The sequence below is a fragment of the Stegodyphus dumicola genome, chromosome 6 (assembly GCF_044657685.1).
Source record: "Stegodyphus dumicola isolate Sdum_Otavi_A_Nest chromosome 6, ASM4465768v1".
Classification (NCBI taxonomy): Eukaryota; Metazoa; Arthropoda; class Arachnida; order Araneae; family Eresidae; genus Stegodyphus; species Stegodyphus dumicola.
Genome location: NC_140773.1, coordinates 227,989,102 through 228,009,835, shown reverse-complemented (window position 1 = coordinate 228,009,835; position 20,734 = coordinate 227,989,102). Strand labels below are relative to the sequence as shown.

The window sequence follows — 20,734 nt, the reverse complement described above, 5'->3', positions numbered from 1 at the left end:
CTACAAAAAGCAGTTTTCAAAAGACAGGGATTAACTTTTAATTATCTCTGACTGAGCAGAAACTCGTGTTTAAAGGCTCAAAAGATTGCTAACAAAGCATATTTCTATTTTTATTTATTTTCTACCTATATCGCATTTTTGAACCTTTCCTTCAATGTTCCTTAATAAGACGTAATTTGGGTCTCATTCGAAGGGACCCGGACCAACAGATACAAACCAGTTTTCTCTAAAACTTATCGACGACAGCATCATTTCCTAGACGGATAGCCCCCAAAGATTCGTTTGCAAGAGAATCGCCTTACAGTGCATGAAAATTTGGATTGGACATAAATAAGAGTTTGCAGAAAAAATTTACTCTCCAGTTGAGATGTAAAGCTTATGGTTTTGACATGATCATTGCATCCTTCACACTCACATCCCCCTTTGACTGCGCTACAACAATTTAGATACTATATGGTCTTCAACCCAGAATCTCCTTTCTGCAAATGAGTGTTGTTCTCAACTGAACTATCTAGGACTATAAACTAATTATAAATTTATTTTTACCTAATGGTGAGACTTATTAGGAGATTTAATCATAATGTATTTTTGGTTAAATCAGCAAACAGAATAATAGCTAAAAATTTCAGTTATTTTATATTTATGGCTTTTATTTTTATATCTTCTTCACATTTTCAAGAAACAAACTTGGTTATAAAAATGAAATGAAAGCAGTCAAATAATATATGGGAACTGACATGATGATATTCCCACTATATGTGATATTCCCACTATATGTGATGCTCAGTTTTCCTCCACTAGCCCACCATATGAAATATATGATACGCTAAAACGAAAATGAATAAAGTATATAAGAATGCTGCAAAAAATTAATGAATAGAAACTCTAGACTGTTAGCATTGTTGCAATGAATATTATTTATTATTTTATTCTATGAAAGTAAAATGCACGATACTTACAATGACACATTCATAATTTAAACACATTTCACACACAGGAAGCAGCTTAAAATTTTTTTATGTAAATTTGTAGGTAAATATGGCAGTAGTTATATTTAAATTTTTAAGTTTTTACTTCATTATTCAACAGACATAATTTAAATTCAGTAACACAATCAATATTACTAATATTCAATAGAATTTATTCTGAATTTTTTATTTTAATTTTAAGTCTTAGGATTTTTGTTTATGTTATAAGAAATATTATTTAAGAAACATTTGCAAAAATTCAAATATTTAGATAAAAAGCAGCAGGTTTTATAGAAATTATTTTTGCATATTAGGCTTAACTGCAAAATGCTCTTGGGCACACAGCGACATTCAGTGCTCTAAGATCACGAGCATACAGGGTATCTTCATTCTCTCAGTGTTGGGGCCAAAGAGGATAAAGAAATTGCAGATTACAATATGCCACATTTATTAACAGACAACACATTTATTAACAGAAATTAACAGACATATATTACACACAGACACTTAAGATTTTAACTTTGCAATTTGAAAGAGCAGATAATTAATTCGCTTATTTATACAATACAGCACTTTACTTACAGAATATTCTCAAAGGTAAAACATAATAGTATTAGGTAATTTTATCAGTGTTGCACACATTTAGATCACAAATATTCTATTTAACCAAAAACATGCGAAATAAAGGTGCATATTATTTACCTCTCTTCCCAAACAGAGCAAGCTGATCTACTACTTACTCTGTCCCCATTTCAGAGAGGAAATCTTTTTCTTCATTTATCACAGCATTTCTCAAATGGGGACTACTTTAATAAATTAGAATGTTCTGTGGATCATCTCACACTTGTCCCCCCCAAAGTAATTATTTTTAGCATGTTAATACCAGTATACTTATATTTTATAAATAAAATACCTTTCATTTCATATTAAGTAATTAAGTTGATAGAAGAAAATCTATGTTTGCTTTTATTAATTCAAGGCTATTAGTTAGGATAATCTTTATTTAATTAATTAACTAACAATTAAATATATTACATTAATACTCACATTAATAAGATGGATGAGACTCAATTCTTACACAGGTGTTCTATGATTAGATGGATGCTGTTAAGTTCAAGAATGACATGAACATCGATTTTGGTGTTTTGTCTTTAGTTTTTAGTCAGTGATGAAAATATTTTCTCTCCCACATATGGAGATGTTAACTAAATTATCATTTTTTTAAAGCACAATTGTACAGTTCATTATATTTCCTTTTCATTGGTAATTAGGTCCAAAGATGAATCTACCTTCTTGAAATTTCATTTTAAGTATGGTGTCATTTGAGAGTTTAATTAACTGTTATTTTTCATTCAATAACAGTTTATTTTCAATATTGCAATGAAAAGAATCATGAAAACATGAAAATCCATTATACCTGCCACTTCATAATTCTCTAATATCAATACCATTTAAAAAAAGGAGGGGGTACTCTCTAATGCTGAAAATGGTGAAATAGTTCTCTGTTTTAAATACCAAAAGTCACAAGATAATTTTCTTCTTAAAATTACTTTATTTTTGCATAATTTTGAGAATATATCTGGAAGATATGACAATCTATTTAATGATATGGTCATCAGCAAGAAATGGTGTAAAATCTTCATTAATTTCATCTACACATAACAGTCAAAGAATAATGAAAATATTATGGTGTTCAAAACATTTGTTTTGATAAAGTTGACTATCTTAACAATGTCTTTTATCATCGAATTTAAATAACATAACCTTTGGTTGCCAGGTCTTCCATGTGAATGAAATAATGGGTCCAGGTAACATCTGGTGCTACAGCTCTTATTTTGGTTGCCACTATTCCTACATGCGAGTGCACAAACTCCATACAAACAAAAACTTACACTTTTTCTTATCAATTTTATCATCTTCCAGGAAGAAAAATTATTTTCTTTAAAAATTTATTTTCCAATTGGATGAGTTGGCAGAATCTTCAAAAATAACATATCTTCATGAATAACACTGTTAAACTTAAAAATGACAATCTTACATAACAAATCATATTATCTTCTTTATCTGAAGTGAATAAATTATACTTTCTTTATTCTACTGATAAGTTCAGATTATGCGTTATTAATCATGTCAACAATCTGGCATATAACTTCTACATTTGAGAAAGGTATTAAATCCTCCTTAGATAACTTTTCACTGAAAGGTATATGCTTAGATAATTTTTCACTAAACATAGTTTTAATTACATCTTTTGAAAACAGAAGTATTAAAAGCTCACTCAGAGAATGGGGTGTTCCAGAATTTTGCAATGTAAAGACTCACAACAGATTAAGCTTTTAAGCTTTTAAGCTTTAAGGCCTTTTTAATTGCAGAACCCATATTAGAGAAGCCATATTAGAGAAGCTTTTAACCATAAGCTTTTAAGGCCTTTTTAATTGCAGAACCCATATTAGAGACAACTTTGATTTCTTTACTCAGTTTAACACACTACAGGAAAAATTTGATAGGTTTGCTTTTTACACAAGCATGTCTCATCTCTAAATGCTTTCTCATAGATTTTATACACTTGATTACAAGTATTTTGTAACACATAACACAATAAGGTTATGGTTCACTCTCATTGCCACACCAAGAAAATCTCAATTCCAAATAACTCTCGTCATATTTATTTAAAGAAAAAAAGAAAAGAGAGAGAGATATGAGTACTATTAGGAATTTCTTTAATGGCATTGGCAGCACTAATATTTGTATCATAATAATCTACAGATTCTGCATTATCAGCACTGCTTAACTGAAAGACATGAATGCATTCCTTTCTTTTCAAAAATATAGTTTAAAGCCAGTTTCCTATTATGCATACTAGACATTATGTGACAGAGAGAACTGTTAATGCCTATCACATAAGAAGGATTTCAAACAACTACACAACTATTGGATTAATAGACAATCGATGAATCAGCAACAAGTATAATTTCTTATACATCACTTGTGACTGACTACAAAAAATACATTGCCAGATGTGCAACAAAAGGAGGGCAAGAAGCATCACAGTCGATGAGCAGTAATAGATTTCCTAAAATGCTAATACTGAAGAAAAAACTGATAGACCAACATGTGTAATTTCCAAACACTCAAAATTTTCAGCTATAGTGTGGTGTCAATTAAGTAAAATTTCATCTTTTATCTTTTTTTAGAAATCTAGAAGGATTACAAGGGCAAGCTTCGAAGACTTCAGATTAAGAAAAGTTGATTTACTCTCTTATATAACAAATAACAGACAGAGTGGATGGATAGTAACTTACAGAAAACTGCTAATAAATGTAATCAATATTGTCAACAAACATAAAACATGTTTTGTTTAATAGTAAGAATGGAAGACTAAGGTATTTTTCATTCTTTAAGCATAACATTTTTCTTAAAATCTATATTTTTGTAGTTCAACAGCTTAGAATTTTATAAAACAAATTCATAATCAAAATCGCTGTTGTTAGTTATCAAAAAATAACCAAGACGTGTTTTTTGCGTAAATGTCACTAAACTATACAAATTGCTATTATCCATCACACTATGAATGTTTCTTTCATGCGAAAGTGTCCCTTTTTCGATTTGTATGAAACTGCCGTGTGTCGAAATACTATCATAACCCTGTCAAGCGAGCTTCTGAATGTAAACAAAGAACACCCCATCTGGTGACCCAAGCTTCAAAACAGTGCTTCACTTCTAGTGCCGGTTGGCCCCTCCTTCCTTTCCTACCTCCATGAAATAAATGGGGGGGAGGAACTCATTCAAACTGGGATGTGTTGATCAGAGCATTCTGAATGCGACTGCACAATAAATTTTCTACCTTCCCCACCCTTAAGAAACTGCAAGATGTTGAATCAAGATTCGATACAATTCTTTCATATAAATTAAGTTGACCAAGTTCCAGAAATTACTTATTGAATTATTCTCATATACCGAGAGCAAAGTATGGTAACACAGGAATTTACACGAGAGATGAGGTCATTAAGATTATGGAAAGTGAACATGAGGGACCAAATATCATTTAACAATCTGATTAAATACAGCTAAGCCTTCACTAGGTCCCAAATAAGAAACATTCCACAACCTGAAAGCAAGTCAGCATAATATTGGTAATCTTATTGGTAAACTTGCATCTTGTCAATAGTGGTCCCTTATGACTAAGGAACTTTCAGAGAGTTACTTTTCATCCACCCTGCTGCTATGTTCTTAACTAGTAAGCAATAAATTAAATTACAATTTACTAAAAAAAGATTACAAAAATATAACTTACTATAAACAAAAATAATTTTAACTAATGGCTGCCCAAATTGCTAAGAATCAGACAGTATTCAGACATTAACTATAATAATGCAATAAAAATAGTGTTAAGCACTACACTATAAATTATTTTTACATTTTATAAGGTATTTTCACCCTCCTTTCTGCATGCCTTCCTGGTGTAATGGTAGCACATTCGGCACGTATTCGAGAGGTCCAGGTTCGAGTCCCAACAAGGGCATTGCTCAATTTTCATGTCTCCAGCAACTTCAGCAGCAAATCTCTACTGTGGCATCCAAATTAAAAGTTGGTGGAAGATGATTCTTCTTCACCAGGATTTAGCGATTGGGTGTACGTAATTCCCAGTCGCCCTCTAAAAGGGGGAGTACATAAGGTATTTTCTCCCTCCTTTCTGTATGCCTTCGTGATGTAATGGTAGCACACTTGGCACATATTTGAGAGTCCAGGTTCGAGTCCTGATCAGGACATTGCTCATTTTTCATGTTTCCTACTTTAAAAATTTTAATGACTCTACAGCTTAAAATGAAAATATAGACCAGACTTTTCTCAGCACATGATTTGATCATAAAAGTAATTCTTAGCATTCTTTCGAAGATAAAACTGAAGCCAATTTATATCTTCAATAAATACAATTTTTAACAAATATTTTAATATGTTTTCATCAAAATTAAAATAAACAATTAAAAACATTATGATAAATCTTCAGTTGATTAAAAAACTAATACTCATTATCAAATTCATGAATTATTGTGCACATTTTGGATGAAAAGAACAAAAGTTGATAGATAAGCATGTGCACATATTGGCATGTTTTAGGTATGCAACAGAAGCAATAAAATTTATTTTTTTTAAATTATTAGTTATAAAGCTTTTATTTTTAAGAATAACTTAAAAAATCATAGATTTCAGGCTGTTTTACATTCTAAATTATATATATATACAACCATTTCAGATACTGAATTCCTTTTTCATTAAGTGTGATGCCTGAAAAGGAAAACCTTTTTCCATTTATTATGCTTTCTTAGACCATACACAGAAACTAAGAAGTGAAACTTACTAATTAACTATAAAGAAGCACATGTTGGTTATGGTTACAGCATATACATATGATTTTCTAAAGAAAATTAGCCCAGGATCAAGCAATACAGAAATTCACATTTAAAAAGAACATTGTAAATCATAATTCTAACTAATTTTCTATAATTCTTTAACTCTCCATTTATATTTTGCTATTTTTCCTCTCTGTCCTAAAAACTGTAACTGCTTAGAATAAATTTATCTAAACTGCATCAGTTCCTCACATAGTGTTTACATAATGTTAACAATGCAGGTCCTTACATAACACTTCAGCAAATAATAATTTCAAATTTAGGAACTGAAAATTAAAATTAATCTATGAAAATGAAGTAGAATCAAAACTCAATTATTCTGAACCAGATTTTGATCTTGGACAAATCGTATTCTCTTTTTCTCTTTTCTGTTGTCAACTCACTTACAGCTCTTTTAGTAATTACAGTTAATTGTGAAAAAGATGAAGAAAAAATAAAAAAACACATATATAATATATATACATACGGTAAAGACTATTAAGAAAGACTGGTAACTGCTGAATGCCGACTACATGAAAATTCTGCATAGGTGAGCATATATATTATGAATGCAATTCATGGTAGAACAGACAAATGACTGGAGGAAAAAATTCCAAGTCTAAATGTATAAAAAATGTCCAATTATTTGTTATCAGTTTGAATATCAATAGCTGACATTTAACATTATGTAAAATTTGAAAGATGCATTTCAGACATAAAAAACGACATATTTTTCTAGGCTTTAAAAATATATGAAAGTAAAACATCTTAGTCGATTATAAAATTCTATCGATCGTGAAAGCTGCCACAGATGATGCCAAATTTGCTATAAACATTCTAGCAAAAATTTGAAAGATCTGAACGCATTTTATTTAGGTAGCAGTCTTGCAACACGAAATACAAGTTCACAATATATCATATTAAAAAAATTAAACTGCCTATGAGTAGTAGAGATAGTGCTTGTTTATTTGGAATCACAGTTCAACATATGCCTTATGTTGGCTTTACACTTTTTTCCTCATTTGCTTAAACTTTTGTGTTTTTTTTAAAATAAAATAATAATAAAAAATTCTAAAATTTTAAAATGTTCTGGTTATTTGAGCTTACTAGTAAATAACTGAACACTTGAATCAAGCTTTTACTTGTATTGTGTATGCATGTTATTACACATTACATATTTTTTAATTTTGTATTTTCTCTTAATTGAAATATGTCCCTGCACTGGACAATATTAACAAAGTTGAATTCTAATAGCAAACACATACACATATAGGGAAATACATATAAACTTTAAGTTATATTAACTATTAGCAAGATAAAGATTTCTATTTTCTTTTAAATAGTCTAGAATAACTGATTTGTAATATTGCTTCTCTCAATTCTTTATAATAAATTCTCTGGGAGATATCACTTTAAAGTTCAATTTACTAATTATAATATCTATACCTTATATAAAAGACAGCATTTCTGATACAGAAAAACAAGATAAAAAATACTTCAAAATTTGGGTCATTTTAAAACCATTAACTTTGATGCCATTAATGATTCCCCTAATCATTATTATTTACTTTGTCCTTTTAAGAACAACACTCATAGTCATTGTAATATATATTTTCATAATCCAGTAAAAATTACATACCAGCTGAAGTATGATCCTTATGTATTTGAAAGGGCAAAGTTAGCTTCCTCATATCAAATGAATATAAACTGCAGGAGAAAAGAAGAGAAGAGTACTTAGTAAAATATTTGTGATAAATACAAAAATTTAACAGGCATGTAAGATAAAAAATATGTAAATCAAAATTCTAACTTCAATTTTCAACAACCTAACTCTTCATTTTAATTTATGTATTTCAGTTTTCTATTCTAAAAGTAGTAACTGCTTATAATGAACTTCTTTGGCTGAATCGTTTCAAGATTATATCATATAATTTTTAACACAACATTCTGGTGATATAATTGCTTTTGTGGACTGAAACTCACTCAGCCAATGACAACTTTTTAAATTATTAATTAGCCAATCAAAATGTATTGAAATCTAGACTAAATTACTCTAGATGCTAGCAACAGCTGTTAACGCTTGCACTCTTAACACCCTAAGCGGCAAGGCCGTATATGTATATATATGACCTAGAATAATTTTTGTGATGTCTGTAAGAACGTATATATAAGTGCATATTAAAATATGTCAAAGTAATATTAAGGCAATATATCAAAAGAAAAGCAATCCAGGTATGAAATACCATCAGAGTTTTTACTTTAAAATCAAAAAATAATTTGTTCTCATAGTAGTTTTGGGAAATTCGTGCTTTCTTAGCGAAAACCCTGGCTGCTCGAAGTGTTAAAAAATATAACAAATTCTGAAGCAGGCTCAGCTACTGAGCCACAATTATTTATTTTGGCTTATTAGAATGTTTGGTCAACAAAATGAAATATTTAAATTTGCCATGACAGCAAGCAGTTTCTTTATGAATCCAGAAAGTATCAGTATGATTTCAAGTATTTCTATAACATGCTTCAACATCTGTATCCTCAGTGACAATATTTTCAGGTTATTGTAACATTTTTCAGCTATATACACTCATATATATATATAGGAAGAGATATTTGCATATCTTATATGCTATATTTGCTAGCCTTTAACTCTACTAATATTTCACAAACTTAGAGAAATAAACATCATTTTTGTTTTGGTATTTCAGCCCAGAAGTGACTGTAATTGAGCTGAAATACAAAGAAAGCAATTTAAAACCTGTAACTATCCATCAGCTACTACAGTCAAAAGTCGTTAATTCGGACACCCATAATTCGGAATGATCTATAATCCGGACCTCAAAGCTAAAAACTTTCTGCTCATGCTCCGCGTTGACACATGCGCATAGGCGTTTACGCATGCACGTAAGACCTCTTACGACTGCGCATTTGCGTGTGCGCAAGCGCAGAATACGTTTTCACGTGCGCGTTTTATGTATAACGGACGGTGTAAGCTAAAATTATCTAATTATCTATTTCAGTTAATGTTGATGATTGCATTGTTCCTTAATCTTCGAATTGGATCCAGCTTATTTTTTGCAGACTGTAAGAGCAATTTTATAAAAGTAAACTTGAACTTTCGATTATGTCAAATAGAATTTTTGATTCTGGAGCTCCCAAAGGATCGTACAAAACGAAAGTATGTTTCGATGTCCATCAAACAAAAAGTGGAATTGCTGCAAAAAATGGATAAAGACATGAAGAATGTGACAGAGAGGTTAGTGAAAATGAAAAAATTTGACAAGTTAGTCGGTATTCTCGGCACAGCAATTAACAGGACTTGAACAGCGGAACTTTGTAAGTGAACAAAAAATTACGTCTGTTTATAGAATTAAAGAGAAAGTATTATCACATAAAACTAAACAACTAACATTGAAAGAAATGTTTAATAAAGTAAACAAATAAATATTAAGCTTTTTTTTTTTTTGTAAATTTTGATACCCTATAGATCATAATTGTTCTTTATTTCATAAATTACAGTTTCATATTTTTAATTTTAGAATTTCTGCATGCCATCTTACGCGATTTAAACTGATGATCTATAATCCGGAAAAATCAATAATCCGGAATCGCCGAAGTCCCGACGAGTCCGGATTAACGACTTTTGACTGTATTAGACAGTCATTGTAAATTTAACTGTACGAAGTAACATTTAAACTTCTCAACAACATTCAGACAAGATGATATGTGAATGATAATTTTCCCCCCCTTTTTCTATCATTTCTAATAACTTTTTTTTTATTATTTAACAATTGCATAGATTATGTTTTGGGAGATGGGACTTTAAAAACGGTAGTTTTTTTAGAACTAAATTCAACATCAGACTGGCATCTGTTTCAGTGAAAAACTCTTTACGTTTACTTCAGTTAATAATTAAATGTTTAATCCTTTCCGGCACGCTACCTTTTAAAATCGGAGTTTTGATAAAAAAAAAAAAAAAAAAAAAAAGGTAGGAGTCTAATTAGGCCTAGAGGAGTACACAAGTAAAATTTTGTGAAGATAGCACTTATCTTTTAATTTTGTGGGTGTGCCCAAAGTGGCACACAGCACACTGATTGAATAGAGCATCAAAAAGAGCGCTGAAACGAGCACTGTTTTGTCAATAAACTGACCGATGAGATGCAGAGAAACAAAGAATACAGACTCTGAATTGTCTTAGATTATTTGTGAGCCCAGTCTAAACACACCTAGGGTTTGCCATTTGATTTTAGGCAAGATTTCAAGGTAAAAATTTAAAACCAATACACAATAAGAGATTTAAATTTTGAAATTTAACTAATCATTGAGGAAATCAAGAAAATTGGAAAGCTATCCATACTTGTAATCTTCAGAAGCAGACACAAAAACAAAAGCTTCCATTGGATTCCAGGATATGGCATTACTACACATTTCTAACACAACCTAAAATAAAAAAACATTATAGTAAAAGAAATGCATATATTATAAAGGTTCTATGCATTTTCAGCAAAATGTTTTCAATATAATACCAACGAAATATATTTTATGAGCTACCAACATTAATTAATATACATATATATATTTCAATATAATACCAACAAAATATATTTTATGAGCTACCAACATTAATTAATATACATATATATATATTTGCATTATATATATATAAAGATACAGAAAATGTTGATTCCATAGATGAGAGATGTTTACCCACAATGAACTGCAAGCTTAGCAGATGGGGATAATTAAATATTCATTTTTATTTCAGTTGACATTTGCAGACACAAATACTTGGCACATTAATTGTGCCTAATTAAAAAAATTTTCATTTTTGATAGCACTGCAGTGAGAAGCAAGAAGCGGCAGTCTACCTTCGCTGAAGAGCAGAAGCAGATTTGTAATTAACTGATATGGAAGCTTGTTAAAAGAAAGGTTTCGTTTCACAAAATGTTGAGTTCCAAATTAGCTACATCAGCATCTCTATGAAAAGTCATATGATATTAATTAATTTCAAAATAACGTAATTCAGGAGAAATTATTAAGAAATTGCTATAACAGAGGGCGGAAATGCTAAAATTAAAATGACAAATTAAGAGGCTACTGCTAATTGAAGTTATAATTTTTACTTATATACCCTCCCTTGAAAAAGAAAAAGACTTAGTAATGCAAAAGCCTTTTTAAGAGATGAAGTGTTAAAACGAACAAAAACATGATTTGAAAAATATAAATAATAAAATTTAGACCAAAATAATTATTTTAATTATTATAAAATATATCTATTTTAATAATATTTTAGGGTCTTATTAAAATTTCCAAAAGTCTTTGTCTTTTAGAGTCTACATAATTATATTTATATAGGGAAGGCTTTTCAAAACTTTTCACACAATATCACAGTTACATATCAAAAAAATAATTTTTAACATCTTTACACAAAACTGGAAGACCACACAGCTTTCTCCAAGTACAAACATTTTCCCTCTATTAGGCATAGCCAATTGAACTATCTGATGTATTAATATTCATCAGTGGTTAACACGTTGACTGCCATGGGGGTCACAGGTGACCAGCACTCGACTTGGCTACAGCGCCATGGGGGCCATTGGGCAAACCATCGAAAATGCATCTGGAAGTCAATGTGTTAAAGGTTGCTGAACAGTTACTCATATTCTTTTCTATACCTGGAAAGTACTAGGTGAGATTTTTCATCTGTTGACTTTAAGTGAACTATTTGTTTTGCTCCTTTCGCACAAACTGTTTTATTTCCTATCATATCTAACATGTTTCCAGTATGTGAAAGTATGTTTTTTTTCTTTCTTAGGTCAATAACGTATTCCTGCAAACTTATCCATTTACAGTGCAAATCTTTCACAAACCTCTGCAAAATTTTTCTTTAGAACTAAATTATTTTGTGCCATCAATCAACTACAGCTCTCTCTCTCTCTCTATATATATATAAATTCTATTACATGAAAAAATAAAAATAATTCTATATTAAAAATTGTATTTCATAAGGAAGCCTTCAAAGTTTATGGTGATATTGACAGAATTTGCAAATTATGTCTATTTTTGCAAGAAGTATTGAACCAAAATGTTATAATTATGCCACCGAGGAATTCTGCAAATTTTCAGAATAAAATATGTAATTGTACATGCATATGTGTGTTCAGCTGTGACTGTAGAGGAGATATAAGCATATGCAAGGTTTTCTACAATTTGTGCGCTTGTACTCCTTTCCACAAGCGTTGTATAAATTTTAAAAGGTATCAGGTAAAATGAGCAGCCATAAACATATGAATGACGAAATGAGATGGATACAAAATATACAATGGATCTCAAACAATTACTAAAAGATTTCATTAAATTATCCTCATTTTCTGAAAGTTAAAATGTTGGCCAAATGGGCAAAACGCATGTCTGTGAATACTAAAAATGTCATTCTTAGCGAAAAATTAAGAATTTATTGTTACTAAGGGACAAAAAAATTTCTTATCTGTCACTGAAGGCTAAAAATCACACTATTACCAGTAGAATAAAATAACATGAATTTTTTTTTTAATTTCAAAAGTATAAGTTGTTGAATTAAATCACAAACTAAAAACTTCCTGCATAAGAGACCAAAATTCGAAATTTTTAAGATGAATGAAGAAGCTGTGAATGTTTCAGTAACTTCTATTTCTTTTATGCCTATGCATTATTTTAACACTGTAGATTTATCTTACTCTAGTTCAGCCACTGCTTGCAAAATCTTGTAGTGAATTTTACGTAGTGCATTAATTCATGTACTGAATTGCTTGAAGGATGGTAAAAAAAGATGTAAACTTCAATACATAATAAATCAATGTCTTCATATTTTTAATGCTTTAAGTTCAATAACTTTCTCTTTTGTTATTAGCTAACAAAAAATGTCACGCAGGTTGTATTGGGCACACAACAATTCTGACTGCTATCAATAACTTATACTGACTAAAAATGACTTGAACCGGTGGTTTTAATGCTCACAAAACATTATGAATTTCAATATATCATTCACACTATCACAACAAATAAATAAAACTTACATAAAATATATTGAATACAATTGAAAAAAAAATACCTTTCTTAGAGGGCAAGCTTCCCTCACATCATATAAAATAATACTACGGTCACTACAAGTACTACCCAAAATGTTAGTCTGGAAAATAAACAAATCAAAATAATTTGATTACAGATTTTAGATGATTAAGTTACACAAAAAAACTAAACAAATTATATACAGTCAAAAGTCATTAATTTGGACACCCATAATCCGGACCTCAAAGCTACAAACTTTCTGCGCATGCGTCGCATTCACGCATGCACATAGGCGTTTACGAGTGCGCATAAGACCTTTACGGCTGCGAATATGTGTGTACGCATGCGCGTTTAACGAGTAACGGACGGTATAAGCTAAGCTAAAATTATCTAATTCAGTTAATGTTGCAGATTGTTCCTTGTTGTCCCTTAATCTTCGAATTGGATCCAGCTTATTATTTTTTGCAGACTGCTAGAGCAATTTTATAAAAGTAAGCTTGAACTTTCGATTATGTCAAATAGAATTTCCGATATATATTTACTAATATGTAAAGGATCTACAAAGCGAAAGTATGTTTCGAAATCCGAAATCTGTTTATCAATTTCACGCCACGGCGCGCAATGAATTGGAAGTTGATCTGTCAGCACTATCCTTATCTTCAGGGCAGATGTTTTATTTGGCTTATAATTCGTTACTAAATGTAGTATTTCATCTCGATGTACTTCGTCTTTGATATGATTTAAATCAAGTTCCTCGTCATTATAATTTGCTTATGATAGTGAAGAAAGTGACCCAGAGGTTATTGAAAACGAAAAAATTTCGATTGACAAATTAGTCGGTATTCTCAACACAGCAATTATAGGACTTGAACAGCGGAACTTTGTAACTAAACAAGAAATTATGTCTGTTTAATAGAATTAAAGAGAAAGTATTATCACATGAAACGAAGCAACTTAAACAACTTACATTGAAAGAAATGTTTAATAAAGTAAACACATAAATATTAAGCTTTTTCTTTTTGTAAATTTTGATATCCTTTAGATCGTAATTGTTCTTTATTTTATAAATTACGTTTTCATATTTTTAATTTTTTAATTTCTGCATACAATCTTAAAAGATTTAAACTGATGATCTATAATCCGGAAAAATCAAAAATCCGGAATCGCCGAAGTCCCGACGAGTCCGGATTAATGACTTTTGACTGTATTAATGTAAGTTACAAACATTTATTAATATTACACAAAAATCAAAGCACAGACCATCCAAAAAATTAGTTTTAATATTTAAAGTACAGAAGAAATTAAGACTGATTATTTATCATGTAGTTTCCATAATTTACTTGAAAATATGCTTCTAAAAACATTAACTGCTACTAAAATTTGCTACTAAAGAAAGTACCTACTTACAGGTATTAATCGTTTTAAAAAATCTGATGTGGATGCCATATTACTTTCTTGTGTAACTTATTGAATTATACACATTTTTTCTATTTTTCGAATCATTCTAACTTTATTAACCGATCCCTCAAGATAAATTGAAAATAACATCAAAAATTGCAAATTTTGAAATGCAAAATATTTATTTCAAATACACATTATTTCAAAAATATTGAAAGCCATTTTAGAGAACATTTACATTTTCATTCAATAAAAGTACGTTACTTTCTCATTCCATTCACTCAAAATTTAATTTCTTTGCTTTACCTTTTCATAGCAATATATATTATTTCCACGTACTTAAGCAAATACAGTCAAAAGTCGTTAATCCGGACTCGTCGGGACTTCGGCCATTCTGGATTATAGATCATCAGTTTAAATCTGGTAAGATGGCATGCAGAAATTATAAAATTAAAAATATGAAACCGTAATTTATGAAATAAAGAACAATTATGTTCTAAAGGGTATCAAAATTTACAAAAAAAAAAAAAAAAAAAAAAAAAAGGCTTAATATTTATTTGTTTACTTTATTAAACATTTCTTTCAATGTAAGTTGTTTAAGTTGCTTTGTTTTATGTGATAATACTTTCTCTTTAATTCTAAAAACAGACATAATTTCTTGTTCAGTTATAGAATTCCGCTGTTCAAGTCCTATAATTGCTGTGTCGAGAATACCGACTGATTTGTCAATCGAAATTTTTTCGTTTTCAATAACTTCTGTATCACTTTCTTCACTATCGGAAGCAAATTATAATGACAAGGAATTTGTTTTAAATCATATCAAAGACGGAACACATCGAGATGAAAATAAGGATACTGCTGACAGATCAACTTTGAAAATCAATAAATTGCGCGCCGCGGCATCCCCCCCCACCGCAGAGCTGCGTGAAATTGATAAACAGATTTCGGAATGGTTAGGTCATTTTTTGCAGCAATTCCACTTTTGTTTAATGGACTTTGAAACATACTTTCGCTTTGTAGATCCTTTACATACAAGTAAATATATATTGAAAATTCTATTTGACATAATCGAAAGTTCAAACTTACTTTTATAAAATTGCTCTAACAGTCCCCAAAAAATAATAAGCCGGATCCAATTCGAAGATTAATTAACAACGCAATCTGCAACATTAACTGAATTAGATAATTTTAGCTTAGCTTATACCACCCGTTATACATGCAAAAACGTATTTTGCGCATGCGGACGCGCATATTCGCAGCCGTAAAGATATACGCGCATGCGCAGAAAGTTTGTATCTTTGAGGTCCGGATTATAGATCATTCCAGATTATGGGTGTCCAAATTAACAACTTTTGACTGTATAGCATTAACACCTGAATATTATTATCTTATGTCCTTTTTAATAGTGGCAAAATCTTTTAATTACCTCAGAAGTGAAATTTGTTTTAAGAATAACAAAAACGGAAAAATTCAAAATTAATCATTCCATACAGGAATAGTTAATTTCGAAGGACACAGGTATCAGAGATCTAGATGTCTTTTTGAATGCCTTGCTGTGTTTTGCAATAAAAACACACAAGCTTGAAAATATTATATTTTACTGTTTGCAGTATATAACAAGAATATCGGTAAGAGGAAGATTTTTATCAAAGGAAAACTCATACTAAGAGGAGCTGACATTACATAATAAGAACCTACATTAAAGTTTAGGCAGGAGCAACATACACAGCTCATATGAGAGATTAATGATACAAGAAACATAAACAGTACAGCACATAGAAAATTACTCTTAAAACAAAAATTTTCTGGTTTGATAAAATTCAAATATTTAAAAAATTCATGATCTGCTGCATAATCTTAAATACAATGATTAATAATTATTTTCTTAAAAGTAACTTTATCCAAATAATTTAAAGCGATGGTATTGTTCACTACTTTAATATAAAGAAAAGCTCACACCATTTTATTTATTTATTTATTTATTTATTTTTTTTAAGATTTCAAAGAAAATATGATAATTTCTGATTTTTTCTATTACCAGTTTCAACATTTGGAAGAATTGCTTTAATTTTCGTATATTTTTTTAACGTATATATAACAATAGCTGATCCATGCATATATATATCATATATGTGGAATTTAATTCATGGAATAATTAGCAATCAAAACAAAAACATGTTTGAAAAAAGATTTTTTAAAGTCACTAATGAACTGTAGCCACAGACTTAAAAAATGTAATTTTCGCAATATAGGTTTTGATTTTTCTCATAAAATTTTTTGTTTCTTAAGAAATACTTTTTTTCCCAATAATTGTTAATGATGCTGTAAAGACAACCCACCAAACATTTTTTGCTGATTCACAAAGCTGCCAATGACAAGGCAATTTTTCGTAAAGATACAGATTATCAGAAATTACCAAAAATCTTCCCAGTTCTAACAAAAACATCCATAAAAATTGAAAAGGAATAAATTGGGTTTATTAAAAAGGAATATTCATCAATAATCAGGAAAATTATGCATTTCTTTTTTCAAAGTTCCACATGATTTTAGATGCAAACAACCTTAACTTAAGACGACTCCTATAAATATGTAATAAACATTTTAAAATTCACATACTTCAACAGGATTAAATTTGATTGATTTCACCGTATCAACACCCCATGAGAGGGACCTTAGGGGTTCAGATCTTGTACCTTCCCATATCTGAACTTTTTCACCACAGGTAGCATACAATGGCTTTTTCCTATGATGACTAATGCCTGTCAAAACAGTCTAAAAAGTAAAATTTACAGTGTTACACAAGAATAATGAAAATCGCATAAAACTGGACAAGATCAGTAATTATAAAATTCTTGAATCATGCTTTACATTCGGACATATAGAAATCCTATATATTTTATAATTTACACTTTATACTTTCTCTTTCTAATAAATAAAAAAAAAAAAAAAAAAAAAACTATCACCCTTTGTATAAATCTCAATAAAATAAGATTAATATCATGTTATTCAAGGGAAAGTAACTTTATAAATTCAGTAATTTTTAATTAAAATCCACTTAACATTAGAGATAATTTAGAATCTTAAAAAGATTTAACAAACACAAGAGCAGCCACACAATCCAAAAAAAGGAGAGTCCACAGATTTAAAATTCAACATCTTAGTAGCTATTTTATATATATCATAATATATAAAAATATCTAATGATGTCAATTCATGTTTGCTAAACCTTTATAGTTACATAACACAGCAGAATTTTCCAGTGAACTGTACACACATAACATATGAATGCCTGCACTCCATGCTTTATTTTAAATGAAAATAAACAAAATTTTGATTAAAAGAATTCAGCATGGGCAAATTTAACCTCCAACCAGCCAAGGATTTGCTATGAAACCCCAGTTTTCCCAAACCTGCCATAAAAAAAAAGAGGTTTTTTAGCCCAAAGAGACAATTTGCGCAGAAGTGCTATTAATTTCATTTTGTCATTTTGAGTTGGTTCGCTATAAATATAGGTTCACTTTTCAGATTGTTGCCATCAAATATTACAGCCCTGCATTACATTTAAAAATTAAATAATGAAGAATTTGCAGGAATGTATGTATGTTTTTTGCAATGCGAATAAATAACAGTACCTAGAGACATTAAATTCTGAATAGCATAGTCCTCCACTCAAATATGAGCATCTGGAAGCCCAAATTTGGAATTTGTTTTCTATTTCATATTTTTTAAAGCATTTAGGAGTTTTTGATTAAGAAACTGAATGATTTTAAAGCAAGCAATAGCAATACTGTACCGGGGAGGGGGAATTCATCTTCAGCGCATGAGACTGTGTATCGGAAATTCTAAGGCAGATATATTTTTTTTAAATTGTTTTGTGATGTTGCTGCTGAATGAAATTTTATAGTTTAAGTGCGAAGAACATGATATTTAATAAATAAAGGTGACATACAAAACGTTGAAGAAAAAAGCCCCTTTGGGCGCGATATAAAATATGAAAACTTTCAGATTTTTTTTTAAGCCCAAAGGACATTAGCCCAGAAAGGCTATTAATTTCGTTTTGGCATTTTGTGTTGGTTCCGTATATGTATGTTTCTCGCATTGTGATAAAACAACGGTACTTAGAGCCATCCAATTCTTAATAATGTGCGTTTCCACCCAATATGGACATCTGGAAACCCAAATTTGGAATTTGTTTTATTATCTATTTCATATTTTGTAAAACTTTAACAAATTTTTTATTAACAAACTCAGCGATTTAAAAGCGAGCAATGGCAACACTCTACAGGGGGGGGGGGAACTTTTTATCTCCAGTGCGCAGAGATGTGTTTTAGAAACATTAGATTATTTAGAAGCAGGAGAGATGAAAAATTAGCAATGCTATCACTGGGAATCGAACCACGGTCCTCTGGATACGTGCCCAGCATGCAGACCACTACACCACAAAGGTATGCTAGGAAGGCGGGAGAAATACCTTATGGTGTATCATTTTAAAATTATTTTGCAATATTGCTGTTGAACTGAATTTTATGTTTTAAAAGCAAAGAACATGATATTCAATAATTAAAGGTAACACACAAAAGGTTAAAAAAGTCCCTATGGATGTAATTTAAAATATGAAACCTTTCAGATTTTTTTTTATATTTCATTTCATTTTTTTTAATGCCAAAATGCTACCTAATGCTAAAAAATACCAGGATTTATTTTGTGCCCTTAATTTCTATATACATTTGAAGATGCACAAATATCTACTCTCTTAAAGATGTTACAAAAAATAGTCTAGGCCATATATATGTTACCAGTAAAGTTTGAAATCCGGCATTCTATAGAATGATTCACAATACATTAAACGATTCATATTTCACATATTTTCCAAATGACAAATTGGCAAAGTATAAAATACATATGTAGTTCATTTCGAAGATCAGAACTACTTACCAGAAGTTAATAAAGGATGTAAAAAGGCCAAAATGATTATTAAGATGGAACCATGAGAATATTAACTACTGAATTGCTAAGATGTGATGTTTTTGGAAAACAAAATTACATTCATTTACCCTGTTAAAGAAAGTGTAAGTACTATATAGTATTACATCAAGGACACTGAGTTATTTCCTGTACTTCATGACAACATTTGAGCATTGGACACGGACAATGTGATAAAATGTTGAAAGAACTTTCAACCAAAACATTACATGTAATGATATTGAACTGTAGCCTTTGTGAGCCCTGTCAGAAAAAACAAAAAGGTGTTAAAAAGGGAACTGTTGTAAAACTTATTGGTTCTGAATTTAATTTCCGTTGTCAGGTGGATCTTATTGATTCCCAGTCTTAGCCAGATACAAGATACACATTTACTATGTTGTATCAAGATCATCTCACAATCTTTTTTTTCCCATATTTTGAACAGTTTTTAAATTTTTTAATGGCACTCTTTCATTAATTTTTTAAAATAACATTTGTATTTTTGCGGAATGAACACCTTTTAAATAATACCCTTATCATAACCTTTTTTTCATAGTTTGCTTAAAGAACATTTATCATTCTATAGATTGCCTAATATTAAATACAATGCCTAAAAAAAGTATGCAAAAATTCTCATACTTCAGACATTGCCAAAAATTGTCCTGCATTATATACAATGCTTAGGCATTCTACAGAATGCCTGCTTTTCATACTTTGCTGGTAACATATACATGGCCTGCCTTGGTCAGAGGTTTAACAACAATTTTTCCTTATATATTAAATATTTTAAAATGAATGTTTTAACAAAAATGCACTATATTTATAACATATTTTGATTGAAAAGCAAATTTATTTTATAACTAGAATTATTTAACATTTTCTGAGTCACATAAGACCTGAAACTAAGCAATTTTTTTTTACTTTAGATAAAACCCTACTTTTGAATGCATATTTCAATGCTTTTAATATTAGTTT

General features: G+C 29.9%; 1 protein-coding gene across 1 annotated transcript in view; it reads right to left on the bottom strand.

Moving 5' to 3' along the window:
- Positions 1 to 20,734, bottom strand: part of LOC118185913 (DDB1- and CUL4-associated factor 13) — a 60,924-nt gene that overhangs the window by 7,325 nt on the left and 32,865 nt on the right. The window contains exons 6-9 of the mRNA XM_035355880.2: positions 17,414 to 17,569; positions 13,443 to 13,520; positions 10,710 to 10,792; positions 7,998 to 8,065 (exon numbers count right to left, since the gene is read on the bottom strand). Of these exons, the coding sequence (XP_035211771.1) occupies positions 7,998 to 8,065; positions 10,710 to 10,792; positions 13,443 to 13,520; positions 17,414 to 17,569 (385 nt within the window). The remainder of the gene's footprint in view (positions 1 to 7,997; positions 8,066 to 10,709; positions 10,793 to 13,442; positions 13,521 to 17,413; positions 17,570 to 20,734) is intronic.